Genomic DNA, 20,203 nt, shown 5'->3' on the forward strand with positions numbered 1-20,203 from the left:
AGTTTAAGGCTTTGGCAGCCGAAGCACAGCCAACAATGGTGAACTGATGAAAATTAGGGATGTTCAATATTGGGCCGGAGGGATTATAACGATTGCAATGAATAAGGGCTTGAAAACCAGAATAAGAGTTTTAAAATCAAGGTATTGCCAATGTAGGAAAAAGTACAGGACTGATGAGTGAACAGGACTTGATGCAAATTAGGACATAAGCAGCAAAATCTTGTGCCATCTCAACAAGTCACGAGAAATGATAATGAATTGTTTTATAAGCTATACTTTCTTGCTTAAGTTTTAAAATGGACTTTACTGGGCTAGAACATGATCACTGCCAATCACATGATGCAAACTGATGACAATTTCAGGAAAATTCCAAACAGAGTTACCAGGAAAAAGCTAAAACCACTATCCTCCTGAAATCTCACAAACGTTCCAATGAATGGATATTGCAGTCAAACCAACACTAAAGAGCAATGGACTTATATCTCCCCTTCAGGGACTGAAAACAAATGAAAATTATTAAAACTCATCATACCTGAAGCGGAGCTAACGGCTCACCATTTATCTCAGGCAACAAACAGTGTGTTTAGACTGGGGGAATAGAATCTTTACTTTAGCATAGTCGTGGAGGTGCTAATGATTCACTTATCACTTAAGATGAATACTAGATACATGATCAAAGCGGTAGAAACCAATGGTTTTGAGTTTGCTGCTAACATTGAGTCTGCTTGCAAAGCCCTATACAGAAAATCAGATTCCAAGCTGAGCCACATCTGCCTCAAGTTCAATACCTGCTCAGTCTAGTTCTCTGGAAGATTCCAGTAATTGCAGGAACAGTGGATTAAGTCTGTAAACCATGATCTTGCTGTTTCTTTGTCAAATTCAAAAGGAATTTTGAAACTTCAGCCAACTGCACCGACTTGAATACAAACACCTACAGAAAATAACCTTCACTGGGCAATCACTTTCTCAAATCATAAAAAGTCACATGAACTAACATACATATATTTGATTTATGTTATTCTTAATTGTAATCTTTCCCTTTCCTTTTTATTTCTTACTTGTCTGCGTTTATATGTTGTGACAATCATCCACCAATTTTGAATGCATGAATAAATGATACTTCTGTTGTAAATCTTAATAAGAGTTTGTTGCACGTCATTTAAAAAATTGAACTTCACAATCAGAGGGTTTCGGAGAAACAAAGAACACCCTATTTCAAAGGGAACTGAATGATTTTTAAAAAAAAATTCAACTTACAGACATATCAGAAGAAAAATGAAATAATGCAAATAATCACCTTTGCCCTTTCCTTAACTATTGGTTGACCGCAGCTTCCAGAAATTAGAATGCAGTTGGCTGGCCATGATTCTATTGGAATTGTCAAGTCCAGAGGCAACAAAAGTATGGAATATGGTTTCAGTAATATGCAGCACCATGCAATATTATTAAGATGGAAAAAAATGACACATGGCATGAGGCCAGAAGCTAATTTTTAGGTCAAATATGACACCAAGGCTGCAAGCAGTCTGATTCACCTTCAAACATAAGCCAGAAAGAGAGATGGACTCAAGTGACTACAGAATAGAGTCTATGGCATGTGCTGAAGTCTTCCCAACATTTACCTGTGAAAAAAGTTCTGCTTATCCTGTGCAGAAGGCTGACAACTTAGAGAGCATGGAAGAGTCCAAAGAAGAGATGGCAAGACAGAGTTGGCTGCTCAGTGTCTGTACGGAAACTGATGCTGATGTTTCAAGATAAGAAATAAGAGGGAGCCAAGCATGGATCCTTAGAGGATACCAAAAGGTAATGGTGCAAGAGAAGCAGTGAATCTCTACGATTAGATAAGAATGGAATCGATTGTTATAGTTGCACGAAGCTGCATGATGATGTATAGAGGTTTAAAGTACTGGCAGAGATCTATAGCTCGGGTTGTGGATGAAGTTGTTGACTTGCTCGCCGAGCTGGCTTGTTTTTGTTCAAACGTTTCATCACCATGCTAGGTGACATTATCAGTAGAGCCTCTGATGAAGCAATGTTAGTCTACTCCGCTGGAAATTTATACACTCCGGTCTGTTATGGTGAGTACCGTCATTTCTGGTTTTCATCTGTATAGGTTTATATATGGGGTCCAATTCTGTATGTTTGTTAATTGAAATATGAGTGGCGAACCATGCCTCTAGGAATTCCTGTACATATCTATGTTTGGCTTGGGATATTATGGTTATTTTGTCCCAGTTAAACTGATGGCCTTCATTGTCTGAGCGTACTAATATTAAGGAGAGTTCATCATGCTGTTTTGCTCCTAGCTGATGTTCGTATACACAATATAAATTCCAAGCTGAGTAGAATAACATCGCTTCATCGGAGGCTCCACTGATGATGTCACCTAGCATGGTGACGAAACGTCTGAACAAACGGCTCAGTCAGCAAGTCAACAATCGATGTGTAGAGGTGTTTGGGGAGGATGTTGTAGTGACCATGGTCAAAGGCTGCTGACAGATCAAGAATGGAAAGTTTGCTTTTGTCATCATTTAGAATATATTTTGTGACTTTGAAAAGTCATTTCACTAGTGGCAGGTCAGAAATCTGATTGGATGAATTCAGAGGTAGCGTTCCAGGTAAAAGCAGCATGGAGTTAAGAGGTGATAAAACATTCAAAAACCCTGGAGTGGAAAGAAAGTTTGAAGGGTGGTGCTACATGTCGCAAAGATAGAGATTTTTTGTTAAGGAAAGCAGTGATGGCAGAAAATTTGAAAGAAGAGTAAAGTACCTGAGGAAGGTCAATCAACCATATCTGCCAGCGTGAGAGTCAGAAAAGGGAGTTGGTTGTCAGTAATTTAAATGGATGAAGGCAAGTGGTAGGAGTAGGGTTCCACAGATAAGGTGAGTTTGGAGAAAGTGTTACGGGAGACAGGAGAGAGACTCAAGAACGATGCAATTTAAGGACCAGGGTATTGAACGATTTTCAGGGAAGTTTGACCTGGTGAGGTTGAAAAGAGAGGACACTGCCAGCATCAGCCAGTTGGCAGTCCCAAACATAGTGATAAAAATATCCATGAGCTCCTCTCACTTATAGATGGAGACAAGGTTCAAGAACATGGAATGTTTGAATTTCGTTCCCAAAGAGAAAATAAGACAGGATTACCTTTGCTATCCAAGATAATCCAGGAAAAGTGTGCTTCCTTGGCAAACAAGTGTAGGTCTACATAGTATATTATGTATTCCAGCCTTATGCGGTGATGAATGGCTAAGCCAGTTGTCCAGCAATGCATCTGGTCATAGTGCAAAGGATTTCAGCATTTTACCACCTGCCTCCCATACACTCAACCTGTTAAACATCCATTTTTGTATACCATAACCATAAGAGCATGCAAATAAATAAATATAACGCACTTTTGAATGACACTATGAATTTCAAATTGAGTTATTTGAAGTAATATCCTGGTGATTATTGTATTGTTCCAGAGTAATGGGCTTGGTTTTTCGAGTATGGTACGCCTCTCTCCTGTAATTGGAAATACTTTCTGATTTAAGAAGACAGAGGGGGAAGTGATTCACCTCAGACACAGATCTAAAAGGGTGAGCAATCCAAAATAGAATATGTCACCATACAACCAATAGCTACTGCCGTGAGGGCTTTCGGGACACTGGATGAATGATGGCGTGGGGAGTATCGGGATTGTGGAGGAGCGCCGGCGCAGAGACTGACGGGATATCAGCTGAGTGTCCGATAATTCGGCTCCTTTCTCCGAGTGAGTTTATTGTGTGGCCTCAGCGAAACGAGTTACATAGAGCTGAAGGGACTGACTTAACTGTTGGGTATGTACTTTGTAGCGTCGTCGGTTGCGAAGGCGTGGAGTTATCTTGAGGCTATGACATGAACGGCTGAACACTACACAGGGAGCCATAGGATAAAGAACCTACCCGCCTGAGAGAGGAATGTGGGAGGGATTGGAGTGCGGAGGGATGGGTGGGGGAGTACAGGAAGAGGGGGAAGGAAAGAGCTAACGTCAGAAAGAAAGAATGGCTTAAGGTGAGGAACGGGAAAGAGAAACTACAGAATAGAGTGAAACAAGGAAGTTCCTACTAACTTCATCCTTCATCACCTCTCTTCTGTGTTTCATCTGTACATCACTATCTTCCCTCGTTCCACTCCTGTCTTTCCGAAACAATCAGCATTACCCCTCCATCAGCTTGTATGACATTGTAGTCATCTCTGTTACCTCTTTGTGGTGGTGGTTTGTATTACGTGAGGATGATATCCAATTCAGCTCAACTGTACCTGTGACTGTGCCCAAATGCTAGTGGACATCAAATTCTGGAACTCAACGTCAGCAAGACTAAAATAAACCTCTTTTGTACCCTTCAATGTGCGTCTTTGGTGCTAATTCTTATGGTCTTCTCACCTGTTTGCTCAGACTAATGCCAACTCTGGTTCATATGAAAGAGAGACCTCCATTTGTAGAGCACTATTTACATCTTCCAGATGTCCCATGCATTTCATAGCAGTTCAGGAACTTTAAAATGCAGGAACTAGAGATAGATTGCTAACTTTCATTTCCAGACAATGAACAGCCTATAATGCTTACTCAGTCAAGAGTGATCTTTTGTCACATATAAGAACAGTTTCTCCATTGAAAGCCTTCAATTGTTTTCTGAGCTTCTTCATATGTGAGGTTGAATCCATTTGGAATTCTGCTGTTTGTGCACTGATCTGCATACGCATTCCTGTGTGCACTCCACTGGTTTCCTGAGCCCAGCATTTGGTTTCAAGATGTTCACATTCATTTTTAAATATCTTTGGAGATTTGCTCTGCCTGCTTTCTCAAATCATTTACTCTAATCAGTTGTGCATTTATCCACTCTGAACAATGGTAGAGGTTTTAACTAACCCATCCCAGTATGTGGACCTTCCTCTTAACAATGTTGATCTCGTAATTGTCTCTATCAGTCTTTGAAAGCCTTCTGAAAATTCAAACTCTGAATATGCCATTATCCACTTCCCGTAAGTTCTGATTTTATTCCTGCTTGATGTTCAACTCTCTTTTATAATGAGCCTTTGTATGTGAAATGAAGGGTAGTGCCTGAATGAGACTTGTTCATAAGTGCAGCTATCACGAACTGTGGAGAAAACGGTACGTATATATTTTGGAAAACTGAGTAGATATAACTATAGCAATAGCAAAGTAAGCCTGGCTACAGATGACTTTTCAGTAGCAGATGCAATGCAGAAAAGTTGAGAGGAAACAGTCAAATTTTAATCTGGAGCCATGTTTTCAGTAGCCCAGTTTTAGGTAACGATCAAGATATTTTGTCAGTAATTTGCACCTTTGTCACAGGACAAGGAATGTTAAGATCAAAATGAGTTGAGCACTTGGCTTTGATTTTGATTTTCTTCTCTTTGTTTTCTTACTGTAGAGTGAACTTTGAATAAACTTCAGAAACACTTTCAGAAAATCTCAGGAGCAGGCTATACACAGATTATATTGTGGACTATATTGATGGACTATATTGTGCTAAGGCTGGTAGTAGGCTATAAGTTTGGTTCTGTGTCTTTCTGTAACGAATGCATTAGATACAATATGGAAAACACTGGTCAGAAAAAAAACAATAAATAAGGCTGTCTCATGTAATATGTAGAAAATAAACATATCTGCATTTTTCTATGGGAAAGACATTGTTTTCCTTAATGCTTATATGGTTTTATGTAAACAAGATACTTTCAAAGCAACAAGTCATGAAGGTTAAGCTGAACAGGAATGCATAGTGTAGTTATTGACTTATTTTATTCTTTTTGAATTGGATATAATTCTTTGAATCATAGCAGCTATCTGCAATCTATTATCTATTGCTCTAAATATTCTGTTCTGAAGATTGTGACTTTCGCTAGCGTACAGTTCTGTGAACAGCTGTCCAATACCTTGCATGAGCAGCTATTCTTTCTTGATCTGCCTTGACAGGGAGTGTCAGCGTGCTACTCCATCACTGACAGACATCACAATTTAACTCTTAACCTTGCACTTCCCGGGTGGGATCACCAGATCCTGATTGTGATTAGATTCCTTGCCACATCATTCCGTTTTTGTGCCCAGGGGTACTAGGCCAGTATTTGCATCCAACTGCTTTCCAGGCTGAGATCAACTATTTTAGCAGAGACTTGCCAACAAACTTGTAGCTATCTGGTTTGTAAGGAAGATGTCTTACTGGTTCATTTATCTGCTGGGCCTTTAGCTGACATAGCATTATGGGGTTTAGTGAATCCAGATGACTTCAATAGATAGTGAAATGATTGGTCAGTCATCTTGCACAGTATTTTATGGTTATCCCTATATCTTTTGTACTGACCGAGTCATGTTGGCACAGATCAGGTCAGGCTGAATTTGTAGAATTGACAACGTGCTGAGTGAGGCTGGAATTTGCTGGAGCCCGTCACTTAAAAGATCACAAGGCAGGTGATTCAGAAATATGAGAGGCTTAAAGTTTAGTTTTTGGAAAAGAGGCAAATAACCCAGTTCAAAAGTTTAATTTTCTGTACATCTGAGATGTGGAACTGATTCTGTGTAATTTTTGTCTCATTGACTATGATAAATTAGTATTCATCTCAGAAAAGTTTAAATCCTAGCCTATTTATTGTATCACTACGTTTTCCTGATATTTGACATAGGGTGTTTGTAGGTCAAATCAAGTTCCATAGGAATGTTGGCTTTCCCAAAGCTTTGCTTAACGCACATTTGTGGGTGGGCCCCCTACAATTTGACTCAATGTGATTTTATTGTACTTTATTGTATAATAGTGAGATTTGGGCAGGAGGAATTGATGTGCAGAACATGTCTTAAATGATGAGGGGATTGGCAAACTTTGATATCCAATGTGACCTGCGTGTCCTCATAATAGATCAGTGGGAGCTAATCTACATGTGCATCAGGCAATTAGGAAGGCAGGTGGCATGATGGCCTCTATTGCTACAGGACTTGAGTTGGCGATGTCTTGCTTCACTCGAATAGAGCGCTGGTGAAATACATCTGGAATGTTGAGGATGATTCAGTCTCTTTACTCAAGGAAGGATATATCTTCTGTAGACGGGGTGCAATGGAAGTTCACCAGGCTAATTCCTGGGATTGTGGGACTGTCCTGGAAAGAGATATTGATGACATTGGACCTCCATTCTCTGAAATTCAGAAGAATGAGAAGTAATCTAATTGAAACTTGCAAAATTCTTAAAGGACTGCATAGGATGGCTCCAGAAAGGATGTTTGCATAACTATAGGGTTCTAGAACCAGGGATCAATGTCTCAGAATAAAGGGCAAGCTATTTTTGATTGAGTTAAGAAAGAATTTCTTGGCTGAGAGGGTAGAATCTTTTGGAATTCTCTAAGCAAACGGCTACGAAATCTGAGTCATTGGGTACATTAGGACAGAGATCAATAGATTTCTAGATACTAATGCTATCAAGGGATATGGAAATAGACAATACCGGCATCTACTTGACTATGTGAAAAATTGTCCAGCTGTGTCCTGTACGCAAAAAGGAGGACAAATCAAACTGCCTCATCAGTCTACTCTCAAATCATCAGGCAAGTGATAGTAGATGTTATCGGCAGTGCTACCAAGCAGCATCTGCTTAACAATAACCTGCTCAGCGATGTTCAGTTTGGGTTCCCTCAGGGCTACTTGGCTCCTGACCTGAGTATAGTCTTGGTTCAAACACGGACAAAACAACTGAATTCCAGCGGTGAGATGAGAGTGACAGCCCTTGACATCAAGGTTGTATTTGATTAAGTGCGGTATCGAGGAGCTCCAGCAAAACTGGAATCAGTGGGAATTGGGGGAAACTTTCTCCTGGTTAGGATCATACTGACACATAGGAAGATGGGTGTGTTGTTGGAAGTCAGTCATTTCAGCTCCAGGACATCTCTGCAGGAGTTCCTCAGGGTACAGTTCTTGGCCCAACCATCAATGACCTTCCCTCCATCATAAAGTCAGAAATGCGGATGTTTGATGATTGCACAGTGTTCAGCACCATTCGCGACTCCTCCGATGCTGAAGCAATCCATTTTCAAATGCAAAAAGATTGGACAACAGCTGGTTTGAACGGAAAAGTAACAAGTAATGTTTGCGCCACACAAATGCCAGGCAATGAGAATCTCCAATCAGAGACAACCCGACCACTTCCCCATGATATTCAATGGTGTTACCATCGCAATGGTGTTACCACCCCGTCTACAGAAGATATATCCTTCCTTGAGTAAAGAGACTGAATCATCCTCAACATTCCAGATGTATTTCACCAGCGCTCTATTCGAGTGAAGCAAGACATCGCCAACTCAAGTCCTGTAGCAATAGAGGCCATCATGCCACCTGCCTTCCTAATTGCCTGATGCACATGTAGATTAGCTCCCACTGATCTATCATGAGGACACGCAGGTCACATTGGATATCAAAGTTTGCCAATCCCCTCATCATTTAAGACATGTTCTGCACATCAATTCCTCCTGCCCAAATCTCACTATTATACAATAAAGTACAATAAAATCACATTGAGTCAAATTGTAGGGGGCCCACCCACAGTGTTGCCACTGACAAGGAAATCAACTGGACTTGCTGTATGCATACAGTGGCTGCAAGAATGGGTCAGAGGCTAGGAATACTGCTTCAGTTAACTCACCAATTCGCAAAGCCTGTCTACCATCTACAAGGCGCAAGTCAGGAGTGTGATGGAATACTCTCCACTTGCCTGGATAGATGCAGCTCCAACAATACTCAAGAAGCTTGACACCATCAAAGCTTGTTTGGCAGCACATGCGCAAACATCTACCCCCTCTACCATTAGTGTTCAATAGCAGTAGTGTACAAGATGTGCTGCAGAAATTCACAAGATTCTTAGACAGCACCTTTCAAACCCATGATCACTTCCGTCTAGAAGGACAAGGGCAGCAGATTCTCCTGCGGGTTCCCCTCTAAGCCATTCACCATCCTGACTCAGAATTTATCACTATTCCTTCACTATCCTTGGGTGAAAATCCTGGAATTGTGGATTTACCTACAATTCATCGACTGCAGCAGTTCAAGGAGGTAGCTCACCACCATCACCTCAAGCACAATTAGGGATGGACAATAAATATGGGCATTGGCCAGCCAGCAATGTCCCACGAGTGGATTAAAAAAAAAGGAGTAAGATCAGTCATAATCTGGATTGGCAGAACGTGGCTGAATGGCCTGAAGATGGATCCTCAATATCGTCTTCTGAAGGGTAAGCATGGAAGATGACCTAGTCAATGACGCCAACATTCTTTGAGGTAACATTAATAAAGTAAATGGTATCCCAAGTTACTTGAGTTCCCAAAAGCTATCTCTCAATCTATAATCTGCAGTTGCTGGATTTCAAACAAAATTAAAAAGATGTACAGAGGTGGGAAGGAGATTGAAATGCAACATCAAAACTATCTTCTTGAAATGTTTGAATTTTAATTATATAAAATTTTATTTGGAAATATAACTGTTTCTATTCCCATAATTTTTTGAAGATATTGTGTATCTTGATGCAAAACCCGGTTTCTTAGATTACTTTTGTGAATACAAACCAACAGTAGTTGCGTCTAATTTCACTTTTTTTTTGTCCCCATTGCTCCTTTTATCCGATGATACATTTGTGATCAGCACCCCTTTAGGGAACTGAGCATATAAACGTGGGATCTCACTCCATTCTGCAGTATGCTTGATGTTTTGATGTTTTGATGTTTCAAAATTGCTTTTATTGAATTTTAATAACCACAGTTGTTTCATTGGCTTCATTTTGGAAGAGCATTTGGTAGGCAGTAGGTAAACAGATTTTGTTTATTATTCAATCTGTCAAGGGGAAGGACAAACAATGATAACCATTGTTATTAATATACTAGATATTAACCACAATTCTCAAAAAAAAAACACTTTTTGAAACCAGCAATTCTATTGGACAGTGGCAAAAACAAACCTTACATTGCTATTTGACGAAGGGGTAAACGGCAAGACTGAAATGGCATGCAAATTAGTCTTACCCATGTATTGGGTTCTTCTAGAGTCTGTATAATAGACTGAAATTAGTGAATTGTTAATGGTGTGGCCTAACCACTGATCAAGAGCAAGGATTTGTTACAAATAGGTCACGTCTAACTTAATTGGTGTAATTTTCCAAGCATGGACTTTGTACTGGGATCATTTCTCTTGGTGTTTTTGTTTAAAGAACAGTGCATTGACTCCGAGGCCGATGCCTTCATGCAGTCATGAGGTACATGCTGTCTTTTGGGTAAGATTTTAAACTGAAGGCCTTTTCATTGTTTTGACTGATGTTTATCCCTCAAACAACGTCACGAGAACAAATTGTCTACATAACTGTGCACGCATTGGAGGCTGTGTTTCCCTCTGTTACAATAATGATAGTAATTCACAAATACTTCATTGACTGTGAAGCACTTTGGGACATTCTGAGATATTGAGAGTTATTATGTAAATGCAAATTTTTTTTTACTGCATGTTGTCCTAGGCAACCCATTAAGGCATTCTAATATCCTTCAAATAATGGTACATTGTTAATGATACTGGAGAAAGACAATAGGCAAGAACAGAGAATGTTAAATTGTAATCAGGATTTTTCAAATTTGAGCATTTTTAAGAACGTGAATAATGCAAGCTTGTTTCCACAGGTTGGCAAATCAAAATCTGGGTAAAATCCAGGGTTGCCTATGGAACAAAAGAGTTGAACATTGGAAGGAGTGCTGTGACAGATGCTCATTAGACCATAAATGCTTTACCACAAGCAGCGCTGAGCTGAGCTGAGACTAATAATATTGTTTAAAAAGGAATTAGTTAAGTTTTTGAAAAGGCAGAGCTTTGAAGAAGTCAAAGGAAGAGCAGGAAAATGGCATTAAATCAGTTAATTTCAATTAAAGAGCAAGCAGTGGTATATCTATAGTGGACTGCAAAGCTTGACTCAATACTGTAATCTCAATGGTTATAACTTCAATTTGAGTTTCTTTCTGAGCTAACAGTGTTGGTGACCTTGGAAGCTGGAAGCCAATAAATTGCATGAAGCTATTTAGTGATGTGACAAACCAGTGATGTATCTGTACACCGCAGTGATGTGCTGGTTCTGAAGACTTTTAATGTTGGGTGGACTGTTCTCTTTGGCACCAGTTCAGCTCATGGTGGCACCATGCCTGTGACTCATGAATTGTATAAGCATTTGATATTTAAAAGTGCTAGGATATGGGGTTGTTACATGATTTAATGACTGCTCTTTTGCACGTAGATGTTAAATGCGTCTTTAAATGTATAACTGTGTCGCTGAGCTACTTGAATCCCAGTGGGCTGACTTCCAGGTCTCCATTGTGTTGTTTCTCTGGGTGACATTGTAGCACAACACAGGTTCTTGCATTCCTGCATTAAAATGAATAACAGCCATTAGTCCTGGGAAAATAGTTGTGTTTTTCAGGACTGCTTTGGCATAAACAGTCAAATACATTTGAATGTGTATTCTGACCTCAGTATAGAAGGAAAATGCTCTGGATATATTGTATGTGTTGATTTAAGCAGAAAGACTGAATGCAATTGTGGGTATTTCAAGTTGGACAGAATTTTCTTATTTATCTAAGACAATATTTGACTTCCTTTATTGATTGAGTCTCCAGTTATTCACCTTGAGTGATATTCAGTCAAGTGGAACAAAATATTGGGTGGGAAGTACAACTGTTGGTCCATATGTTAACTTGTATTTAATGCTACTATTAAAAATGAATTTCTACCTTTAGATTTGCTTATATGGTAGGACCCGTAATACAGTGTGCCTGCATTGAGTAGTAGTAACAAACTATATTTCTTTTTCCCCTTTTTTTCCACTTCAAGGTTGCTAAGGCCAACTGAGTAACCTGACTTCCATCACTTGACTCAGTAACGACTGGGAATCAGATCTAGAAGCTGCCTGAAGTCTGTTAACTACTGCAGAATATTTGTCAACCAACTGGGAAATTTTGCTTCAGTCTTTGCAGTGAACAACAAAGTATCAGAGGTACAAGAAAAACTAATAGACAACAAAAGGAAAGAAAATTAGCTGAAATAATCTATTTTTTAAAATTACAAATATCTACCGTGTGCACTTCCTGTTAACTTTCTCGTAATGAATTCCTGTGGCCAAATTATAAATTAACCAATGTAAAGCTTTTCAGATTGGGGAGACAACAGAATTACATCTCCCAGCTTTGTCCCAGGGTTGAAATGCTGGTCCAAGCACTACCGGGATGGTGGTATTACCATGTGACAAGTTTACAAAGTCTGCCTCTGCTACAAATATGGGTGCAGGGATTTGTAAAGGAAATATAAAAGTAGGCATGGCATGTGTAACTCTATAAAATGGGGATTGAATTTGCACTCCAATCCAACTTTTCCTGGCTCCTAAGCCAGTTTCACCAGAAGACTGAACTTAGTTATTGCACAACTTTGTGTAAGAAGCACCTAATGTTTCTCTTATTATAAATCTCCCCTTCACATTTAAAAATGAGGCAATTTTATAGTTTTTGCTTTGAAAGTGCTGTCCACGGACTGCCTCAGAATAATTTTGTGAAATGCACCATATAACTAAATGTCAATTGTTTTAAGTACGTCTATGCTGTACATGAGCTCTATGTGATGGTGAAATCCACTGAGCCTTGGAGCTCAATTAGCATGATCTAGTTTGGAGGTTATGCTAGGTAATTACTGACAGAGCCACACGTTCAACAATGTATTGTTCTCAACAGGTTTACGTGAAGCACGAAATATTATATAGAAGGTCATATATTCCATATACAGTCATTCCTCTGTATCTGCGAGGGTTCCATTCCTGAGAACCCCTGGAAATGATGAAATTCATGAGTGTGGAGCTCGTTTAAAAATAGGTTAAAAATCATGGATATGGGATGTTACCCACGGATATTAGCTTGTTATTTTTTGGCATGGGTAGGTGAATTCACAGTTCATGATTTCGCGGATACAGAGAATTTACTGTGGACACCTCTAATTGTGTCTACGCGCCAAATTGCTTTTCTTAGTTACTGAACTGTTGCCACTATTTTCACTCTCAGATACAGTAGAGTTTAATCTTCCATGCTGATTATGTGAGGCAGCCAGTAGGATTTTGCTTCAACTTAGCAGTTGTCAGGAATGAAAATGTTGTAGTTTTTTTTTTATTTCTAGTATGCTGTGGAATGAGGAAATTCCAGGATGGTTGTGGAGCTGGACCAGCATGGAAAGCACTTTTTACAGAACCACAAGCCTATACAATGTAGGGCCTCCTGTGCTTTTCACAGTCTGAGTATGCAGCAGGTGTTCTTTGCTGCGATCAGCTTCTCAAAATACCCTATATTTGCTTTGTGATAAAGAATAACTTCTATGCTTGTTGATATGCAACAAGATATAATCCATAATCACCAATGTAAAAGATGAAATTAAATCTCTCTCGTTCATATTATTCTCCCTCATTATTCACTTGCATGTGGTTAGCTGTGCAAAAAATGAAAAAAAGCACCGTTGTTTTATTCCAAGGAGATGAACAGATTAGTCATGCCAGTACCAAATGTTGTGTCAAAACATTTGCGGTGATATCAATCAGCAGTGACTACATATTCAAGTCATAGAGCATCATCTGACCCTTATTCCAATCTGCAAAGAGAAATGTTATTCTATATTTCCCTCTGCCAGCTCAGCTATGCTGTAAGTTCTGAGCTTTTGTGCTGTCAAGCCCTGCCTAATGTTCTTGGAGCAGTTTGAGCCTCTCATCATTGTTGATGTGTTGCATGCTCCTTCCCCAGTCTAGAGTATGCTGAGATGTGCTTTTATTACACTCTAATTGTAGTTCTGGTCTGAAGTCTTGCTTTGGGGGTGCAGCTGGTGCGTTTGGTGAACAGAACGGCTGTCAGTTCCATTTCTGTGCAATGACCTATAGCTGTCAGTGATTTAACTGTACTATTGTTTGTACTGAATTGGAAATAACATCGTGTCTAAACATGTAATTGAGTCAGAAATTGCCTTGTGACTCTAGTTTGCTTCTGTGCTCTATTCTCAAGATGTGCTTAATCCATTTTATGAATGCCAAGATCCTTGATCTATCTCATATCTTGTGTGTTTTTATATTGTATTTTGTTTTGTTTGTACAGGTTGTTGTGATCTGTGAAATTAACAGCCAATATGTCAACTGAAAAGGCAAAGGTGAGTTAGTTTATTGTGTAGCTATATAGTTGAACTTTCCAGGAGGAAAACAGTAACAATTTCAATATTGCACAGGGATTATTTTTACATGTTAAATGCTCTAGGGTGACTACTGAAGAATGATCGTTGCACTGTGTTAATGTGGCACGGTTTGGCAAAACTGGTGTTTATGTATGAGGGGATTACAATATGTTTAGTTTACAGTTTATCATACACAGGTAACATAACAGGAAGGGTTGGGGCAGATGGCATATTATAAATAATGATCTTGAGCTTAATGTTGCATGTAACAGTAGAAGAGGCATGCATTGCCAACAGTCATTCTTGTGCTTAATCACCTCATTTAGAGAGTTAGAGAATTGTATTCCAATTTTGGGTTGATGGGAGGGAGATTAAAGATCAGTGCTACTGCTCCCATAACAGTTTATCATACGATAAATACTGAGCTCTGAATTGCACATCCACACAGTCCGTTTCCATTTGACTTATTTCACTGTTAACTTTTTTAACAAACAAAAGGTTGTGAAGAGTGAGCTGCAATCTATCTTTGATCCCCTAATGTTAATGTTTAGGATGTCCTTTCTCATGTGTATAATATGTTTGAGTGAGATTATCCAAAACTGGACCATGATGAGACAATATTTTATTTGTTCAAACCCCACAAACAGAATAAAAGAAGTTGACAGTCCAGACTAGTTATCGCTCAGTGCAAGTGAACCTGTTCGCTGGTTCCATATACTCTTCTATATCATGAACTTGAATCCAAACCCCTCCATGCTTTTTAAAAAAGTGCAGAAAATACTAGAAATTCAGGTTAGGCAGCATCTGTAAAGAGAGAGACAGTGTGAACCTTTATGTAAATGGGTTTCGAGGACAGCTACGCTTGCTGATAAGAGTGCATGTGTGCGCTATGCCCTGCTTAAACATGTGCGCAGGGGAGGGGAGAAGGAGGGTAGGGGAAAGCTTCCCAGGCTTGTTCTTCCCATCACCTCCCCGGCTTTTTCCCTCCCCCTTCAGCACCTGTACTCTTCCATCACGACTCCCTACCTCAGCCTCTCTAGAGTAGGTAAGTAAATATAAGAGGAAAAATTGAAACAAGCCACAGAAAAGAAGCAAAATGGACAGAATAGGCTCTGAAACTGTTGAACATAATGCTGATTCTGAAAGACTGTCAAGTGCCTAATTGAGAAATGGAGGTGCTTTTCCTCATTTCTGTGTTGAACTTGACTGGAACAAAGTGAAGTTTGGCTGAGGACAGAACTATCAGCATGAGATCAAGGCAGGGAATTAATATGACTGACCATCAGAATCTTAGTCAAGCTTGTGGACTGAATTGAGGTATGTCGCCCAGTCAGTTGTCTCTGCTATTTGGTTTTTTTTTGCTGTATCTTTTCTGTTATAAAACACTTGCTCATTTCTGCTTCACCCAAAAATATCTATGCAGGAGTTGCAAACAATACACGAGATTTTTGAACAACAGTAAGCCCAATATAAGATCCCATATATGAGTCTGACTGTGAGCTATGTCAAAGCTGGAAAATGCATCAGCAACTGTGGAATAACCTGGGAGGTTTTGTTTAGATTAATCGGGTTCATTCAACAGTGGACACAATTAGTTTCTCTTCAATTGTATCTGAGCTAACACGATTAATGACCATTTTTAAACATCTTTCTCGGCTGAGATTCCACTTCTTCTGTAGAACATTGTGTTCACTGTTACTAAGGAATTAAATAAGCAAAGTTTTTGATGTACTTGGAGCATTTTGAAAATTTTTTTTAATAGTAATTTGTTAGTTCAGTGTTCTTCAGATCTCTACTCACTGGTGAGAATTCCAACTCTGGAAGGATTCTCCTGTGTAACCTCTAGGATTGGGAGTCGTTGCATCATTGTTGATTTGGCTGTTATACTTGAACTGCAGTCAATTCCATAAACTAGTTCTAAATTAGACTCGGCAGCTGCAGTATGTGGATATTTTATCAAATCTTCACTTAGTGAGCAATTTTGGTAATTCTTTCCTTCTAAAAGACATTCAGCAACACTTCAAGTCTTGGATAAATAAAAAAAAAAATCTATTTATGAGCAGAGCAAAAGATCGTGAATCATATGAGGCCCTGATGTAGCATATTGTAAGGGCTTTGGTCAGCCATTCTTTAGCTTGCATTTGCCTGACTGACCTCAGAAACATTCTTAAGGTACATTTACTTTTTACCACGAACAACTTCATTTCACACACACTTTTGGAAATTGGTTATACATTATGACAACCACTAACCTGGGAGCAGAACAGTAAGGAAATTTGCAGTATTCAAAACATGTCTGTGGAATGCATAGTGTTTTTAAACATATTTTTTTAAATGCAGTTTTAATTTACTTGGATAGAAAGTAATTGTCCATGCAATTAAGCAGCCCTTGACTTGGAGGCAGTACCAAGGAGAAAAAGATAAGTTATGAAGGTTTTCTATTTGATTTGGCTCAAAAAGCTGGAAGCAGAAGATAATTAACATATGGATGCTGAAGCTCTCGGAGGCACAATATGAGTGGGCTAAAAGAAATCTGATGTTAGGAAAGCTGTGAACATAGTTTGGAGATATTTAAAGGCTAAGTGGTTTACCAAGAATGACCAAGTAGTGAATTTGGTGTTCTGTGTTGGTCGGTTAGAATGACATTCCGGAGGGCTATGCCTTCAGACAGTTGTGATCCTAGGGTGGAGAATTTGTAGAAATGTGCATTGCTGCGCATAAATGTGAAATTCACGGTCAAAAGCAGTTGCGACTAGGACTCCTAACCTATCCTGTGTCAGTGACGAATAACATTGTGGAGCTATTTAGCTACATATTGTCATCCCCAAGCATTGTCCTCTAGTGTGTTTGTTTAATTTGTATCTTTGCTGTAGTGACTATTTAAAGTGAAATTTGCAATACAACAGCAACTACACACCTTATCAAACAAATTATTTGTTTTTGGAGCTATTAGTAACTCTCTACAGTGAACTATAAGGCTTAAATCTTGACATGAGGGGAGCAGTTCTACCTAAACATTCTCACCCTGATCACTGAGGTTCCCTCCATTGTGTATAACAGGAATAAATCTGAGGATCTTTGATCACCTGTCCTGATGGTTTTTAGTATTTGAGGGTAAACCCTGGACTCATGAATTCAGTTTTCTGTGTTTTTATGGTGAATTTATATCTTGGGTCAAAATATCTTTTAGAAGCTATTACAAGGTGCAAGATATTAGTTCAGAAATTTTCTTTTGTAAGTGATGAATGACGTATGTCTATCATTTGGCATTTTCAGTGAAAAGCAAAATCCTTCTTTGGGTGCATATTACTCAATATGTCACAGCCAAATATGTAAATGATATGACAAGATTAGAGAAACTGGGATCACTTGCTCTGTGTGTTCTCCATCAGCTGTGGCTCAATTGATTGCACCTCTAAGTCAGGAGTTTGTTGTGTTCCATTTCCTCCACATGACTTGAGGACAAAATCGATGGGCTGACGTTGCATGTCAGAAGTGCTATCTTTTGGGTGAGATGTTAAACCAAGGTCGACCTGCACCACCCCCACTCCCACACCAAAAAAGCGACACAACTTCAAAGACAACCAGGGAGCTTATTGATGATATCAGTTTCTGATGATTACTTTGTCTATGCAACCCCAAACTGGCTGCTGCCTTTGCTACATTACAGCAACATCTGCATTTAAAATATTTCATTGACTATGAAGTGCTTTCAGACATCCTGAGGTCATGAAAGAAGCTAGACAGAATGCATCTCTTCCATTTTCCCACCTTCCATCTTGACACAACATATGGAGCAAATTTCCCAAGCAAAATCCCCCAGCTGATGTCTGTTGGATCAAGGAATGGGAAACATGGGAATTGACCAACTGGTTCACCCTCAATGAAAATAGTCCTTGCTAAATGGGTTCAGGACAATCCAGGGCCTCAGGTACTAACTGTATGCATTAGTGGAGAGATAGAAACAGTGCAGTGATATCTGAAATCTGCAATATCAAAGTGAAATATCTGAAGTATTTTTTACCTGTTAATTCATGAGTGACTGTATTATTTCTAATTCCTGTTAAAATGAAAGTTACAAAGAGTGAAATCTTGTTGTTAATTTCTTCTTTGGGGGTCACAAAGTAAATTTGGTTATCTTGATTTATGGTTTCCCCCAGGACGATTCTAACAGCATTCTCGAGAAAAAAGTACGTTTGTACGGTACATCAAACATGAGTGGATTGTGTTCAGCTTTTCTGGTAAACAACAGTTAAAATCATATTTTTGTGTTTTTGTTTTTTTTCCAAGTTGGTGGAAAATTTCTGTCTCGTGTGTTTTGTTGTCACTTAATAGCATTAAATGAAGGCACATGGTCAAGCATTCACCAGTTTCAGAAGTTGTAAGTATGTGGGTAGTATGTTGTACACAGGTGTTAACTTGGGGCCAAAAGTAGGTGAGGACTGGCTTTCCATAAGGTGATATTATACTTAAACCTCTAAGTATTATCATTGCTATCTCTTGCAGTGGACTGTGTCAGTTCTATTTATTTCCCAACCATATACAGTGGAGTAATATAACAACTACACTTGATGCCAACTAGAACTAAGTGCCATGTTTGATGGCAAAGCTGTGATTCTTCTCCATAGCAGAGATACTTCGAGAAATGGGGACGATTAGATGTTTGACCAAAACGGCCTGCTCTATTTTCTTTAATGACCATGGTACAAGACCATGTCATGGTCCAAGCTTGACCAAGATGTTTTTTTCACATTGGATCATGGAATAGTACAATACAGAAAGAGGCCATCTACTTCATTGCTGTTTAAAAGAGCTAGCCAAGACTCAATCCATTTAATCATTTTTTTTAAATTTCTCTTTATATCCTTTTGCAATTTTGCTATGTTTGAGTATTTAGTCAATTGTTTTCATTTTTGAAAGCTAATCTCAGTAAACAAGATAGTGAACAAGGCGTTTGGTATGCTTGCCTTTTATTGGTTAGCGCTTTAAGTATAGGAGTTGGTAGGTCATGTTGTGGCTGTACAGGACATAGGTTAGACCACATTTGGAATACAGCATTTAATTCTGGTTTCCCTGCTATGGGAAGCATGTTGTGAAACTTGAAAGGGTTCAGAAAAGATTTAAAAGGATGGTTCCAGGATTGGACGGTATGAGCTATAGGGAGAGGCTGAATAGGCTGCATCTATTTTGCCTAGAGCGTCGGAGGCTGAGGGATGACCTTGCAGACGTTTATAAAATCCTGAAGGGCATAGATAGGGTGAATAGCTGAGGTCTTTTCCCCAGAGTGGGGAAGCCCAAAACTAGAGGGCATGTTTTAAAGTGAGATGGGGAGGATTTAAAAGGGATCTAAGGAGCAACTTTTTCCACGCGGAGCGTTGTGTGTGTAAATGGAATGAGCTATCAGAGGAACTGGTGGAAGCTGGTACAATCACAACATTTAAAAGGCACCTGGATGGTATATGAATATATGAATAGGAAGGGGTTAGAGGGATATGGGCCAAATGCTGGCAAATAGGACTAGATTAATTTAGGATATCTGGTCAGCATGGACGAGTTGAACCGAAGGGTCAGTTTCCATGCTGTACATCTATCTCTGCCTTAAATATGTAACTACAACCCTATCAGGCAGTTCAATCCAAATCCTGACCACATTGTTTGGGAAAAGGTTTCCCCCTTGTTGCTTTGGTTCTTTTTCTGATCTCTGGATATTAGCCCTTCAGCTTTTGGAAACAATATGTATTTACTGTATCTAATTGGACATAGCTGGAGTTGTAGTTTCTAGTTAGCCCAAGATATGTAGAAGTGGACTGTGCTCTTCACCCTGTTTGAGGACCCTATGGTGCAGAAATAGTATTCCTATCTCTGAACCAGGAAGCAGAATTCAAATACCAAGTGTGCAATAACATCTTTGTGCAGGTTTATGAGAAAATATCAACAAGTGCACTTGACGTTCATGCAGATCAAAACC

The 20,203-nt window shown here is 39.2% G+C and overlaps 1 protein-coding gene across 3 annotated transcripts in view; it reads left to right on the plus strand.

Moving 5' to 3' along the window:
• Positions 1 to 3,633: 3,633 nt before the first annotated feature.
• Positions 3,634 to 20,203, plus strand: part of zgc:63587 (uncharacterized protein LOC393431 homolog) — a 122,379-nt gene continuing 105,809 nt past the window's right edge. The window contains exons 1-4 of one of the 3 annotated variants that reach the window (XM_048611242.1): positions 3,634 to 3,752; positions 11,878 to 12,040; positions 14,163 to 14,214; positions 18,396 to 18,476. In XM_048611242.1, coding sequence (XP_048467199.1) covers positions 14,194 to 14,214; positions 18,396 to 18,476 — 102 coding nt within the window. In that variant the 5' untranslated portion in view covers positions 3,634 to 3,752; positions 11,878 to 12,040; positions 14,163 to 14,193. Of the gene's footprint in view, positions 3,820 to 11,877; positions 12,041 to 14,162; positions 14,215 to 18,395; positions 18,477 to 20,203 lie in introns of all 3 variants that reach the window. The other 2 variants (XM_048611241.1, XM_048611243.1) reach the window with 2 other exon arrangements.

Source organism: Rhincodon typus, chromosome 24 (genome assembly GCF_021869965.1).
Source record: "Rhincodon typus isolate 14 chromosome 24, sRhiTyp1.1, whole genome shotgun sequence".
NCBI lineage: Eukaryota > Metazoa > Chordata > Chondrichthyes > Orectolobiformes > Rhincodontidae > Rhincodon > Rhincodon typus.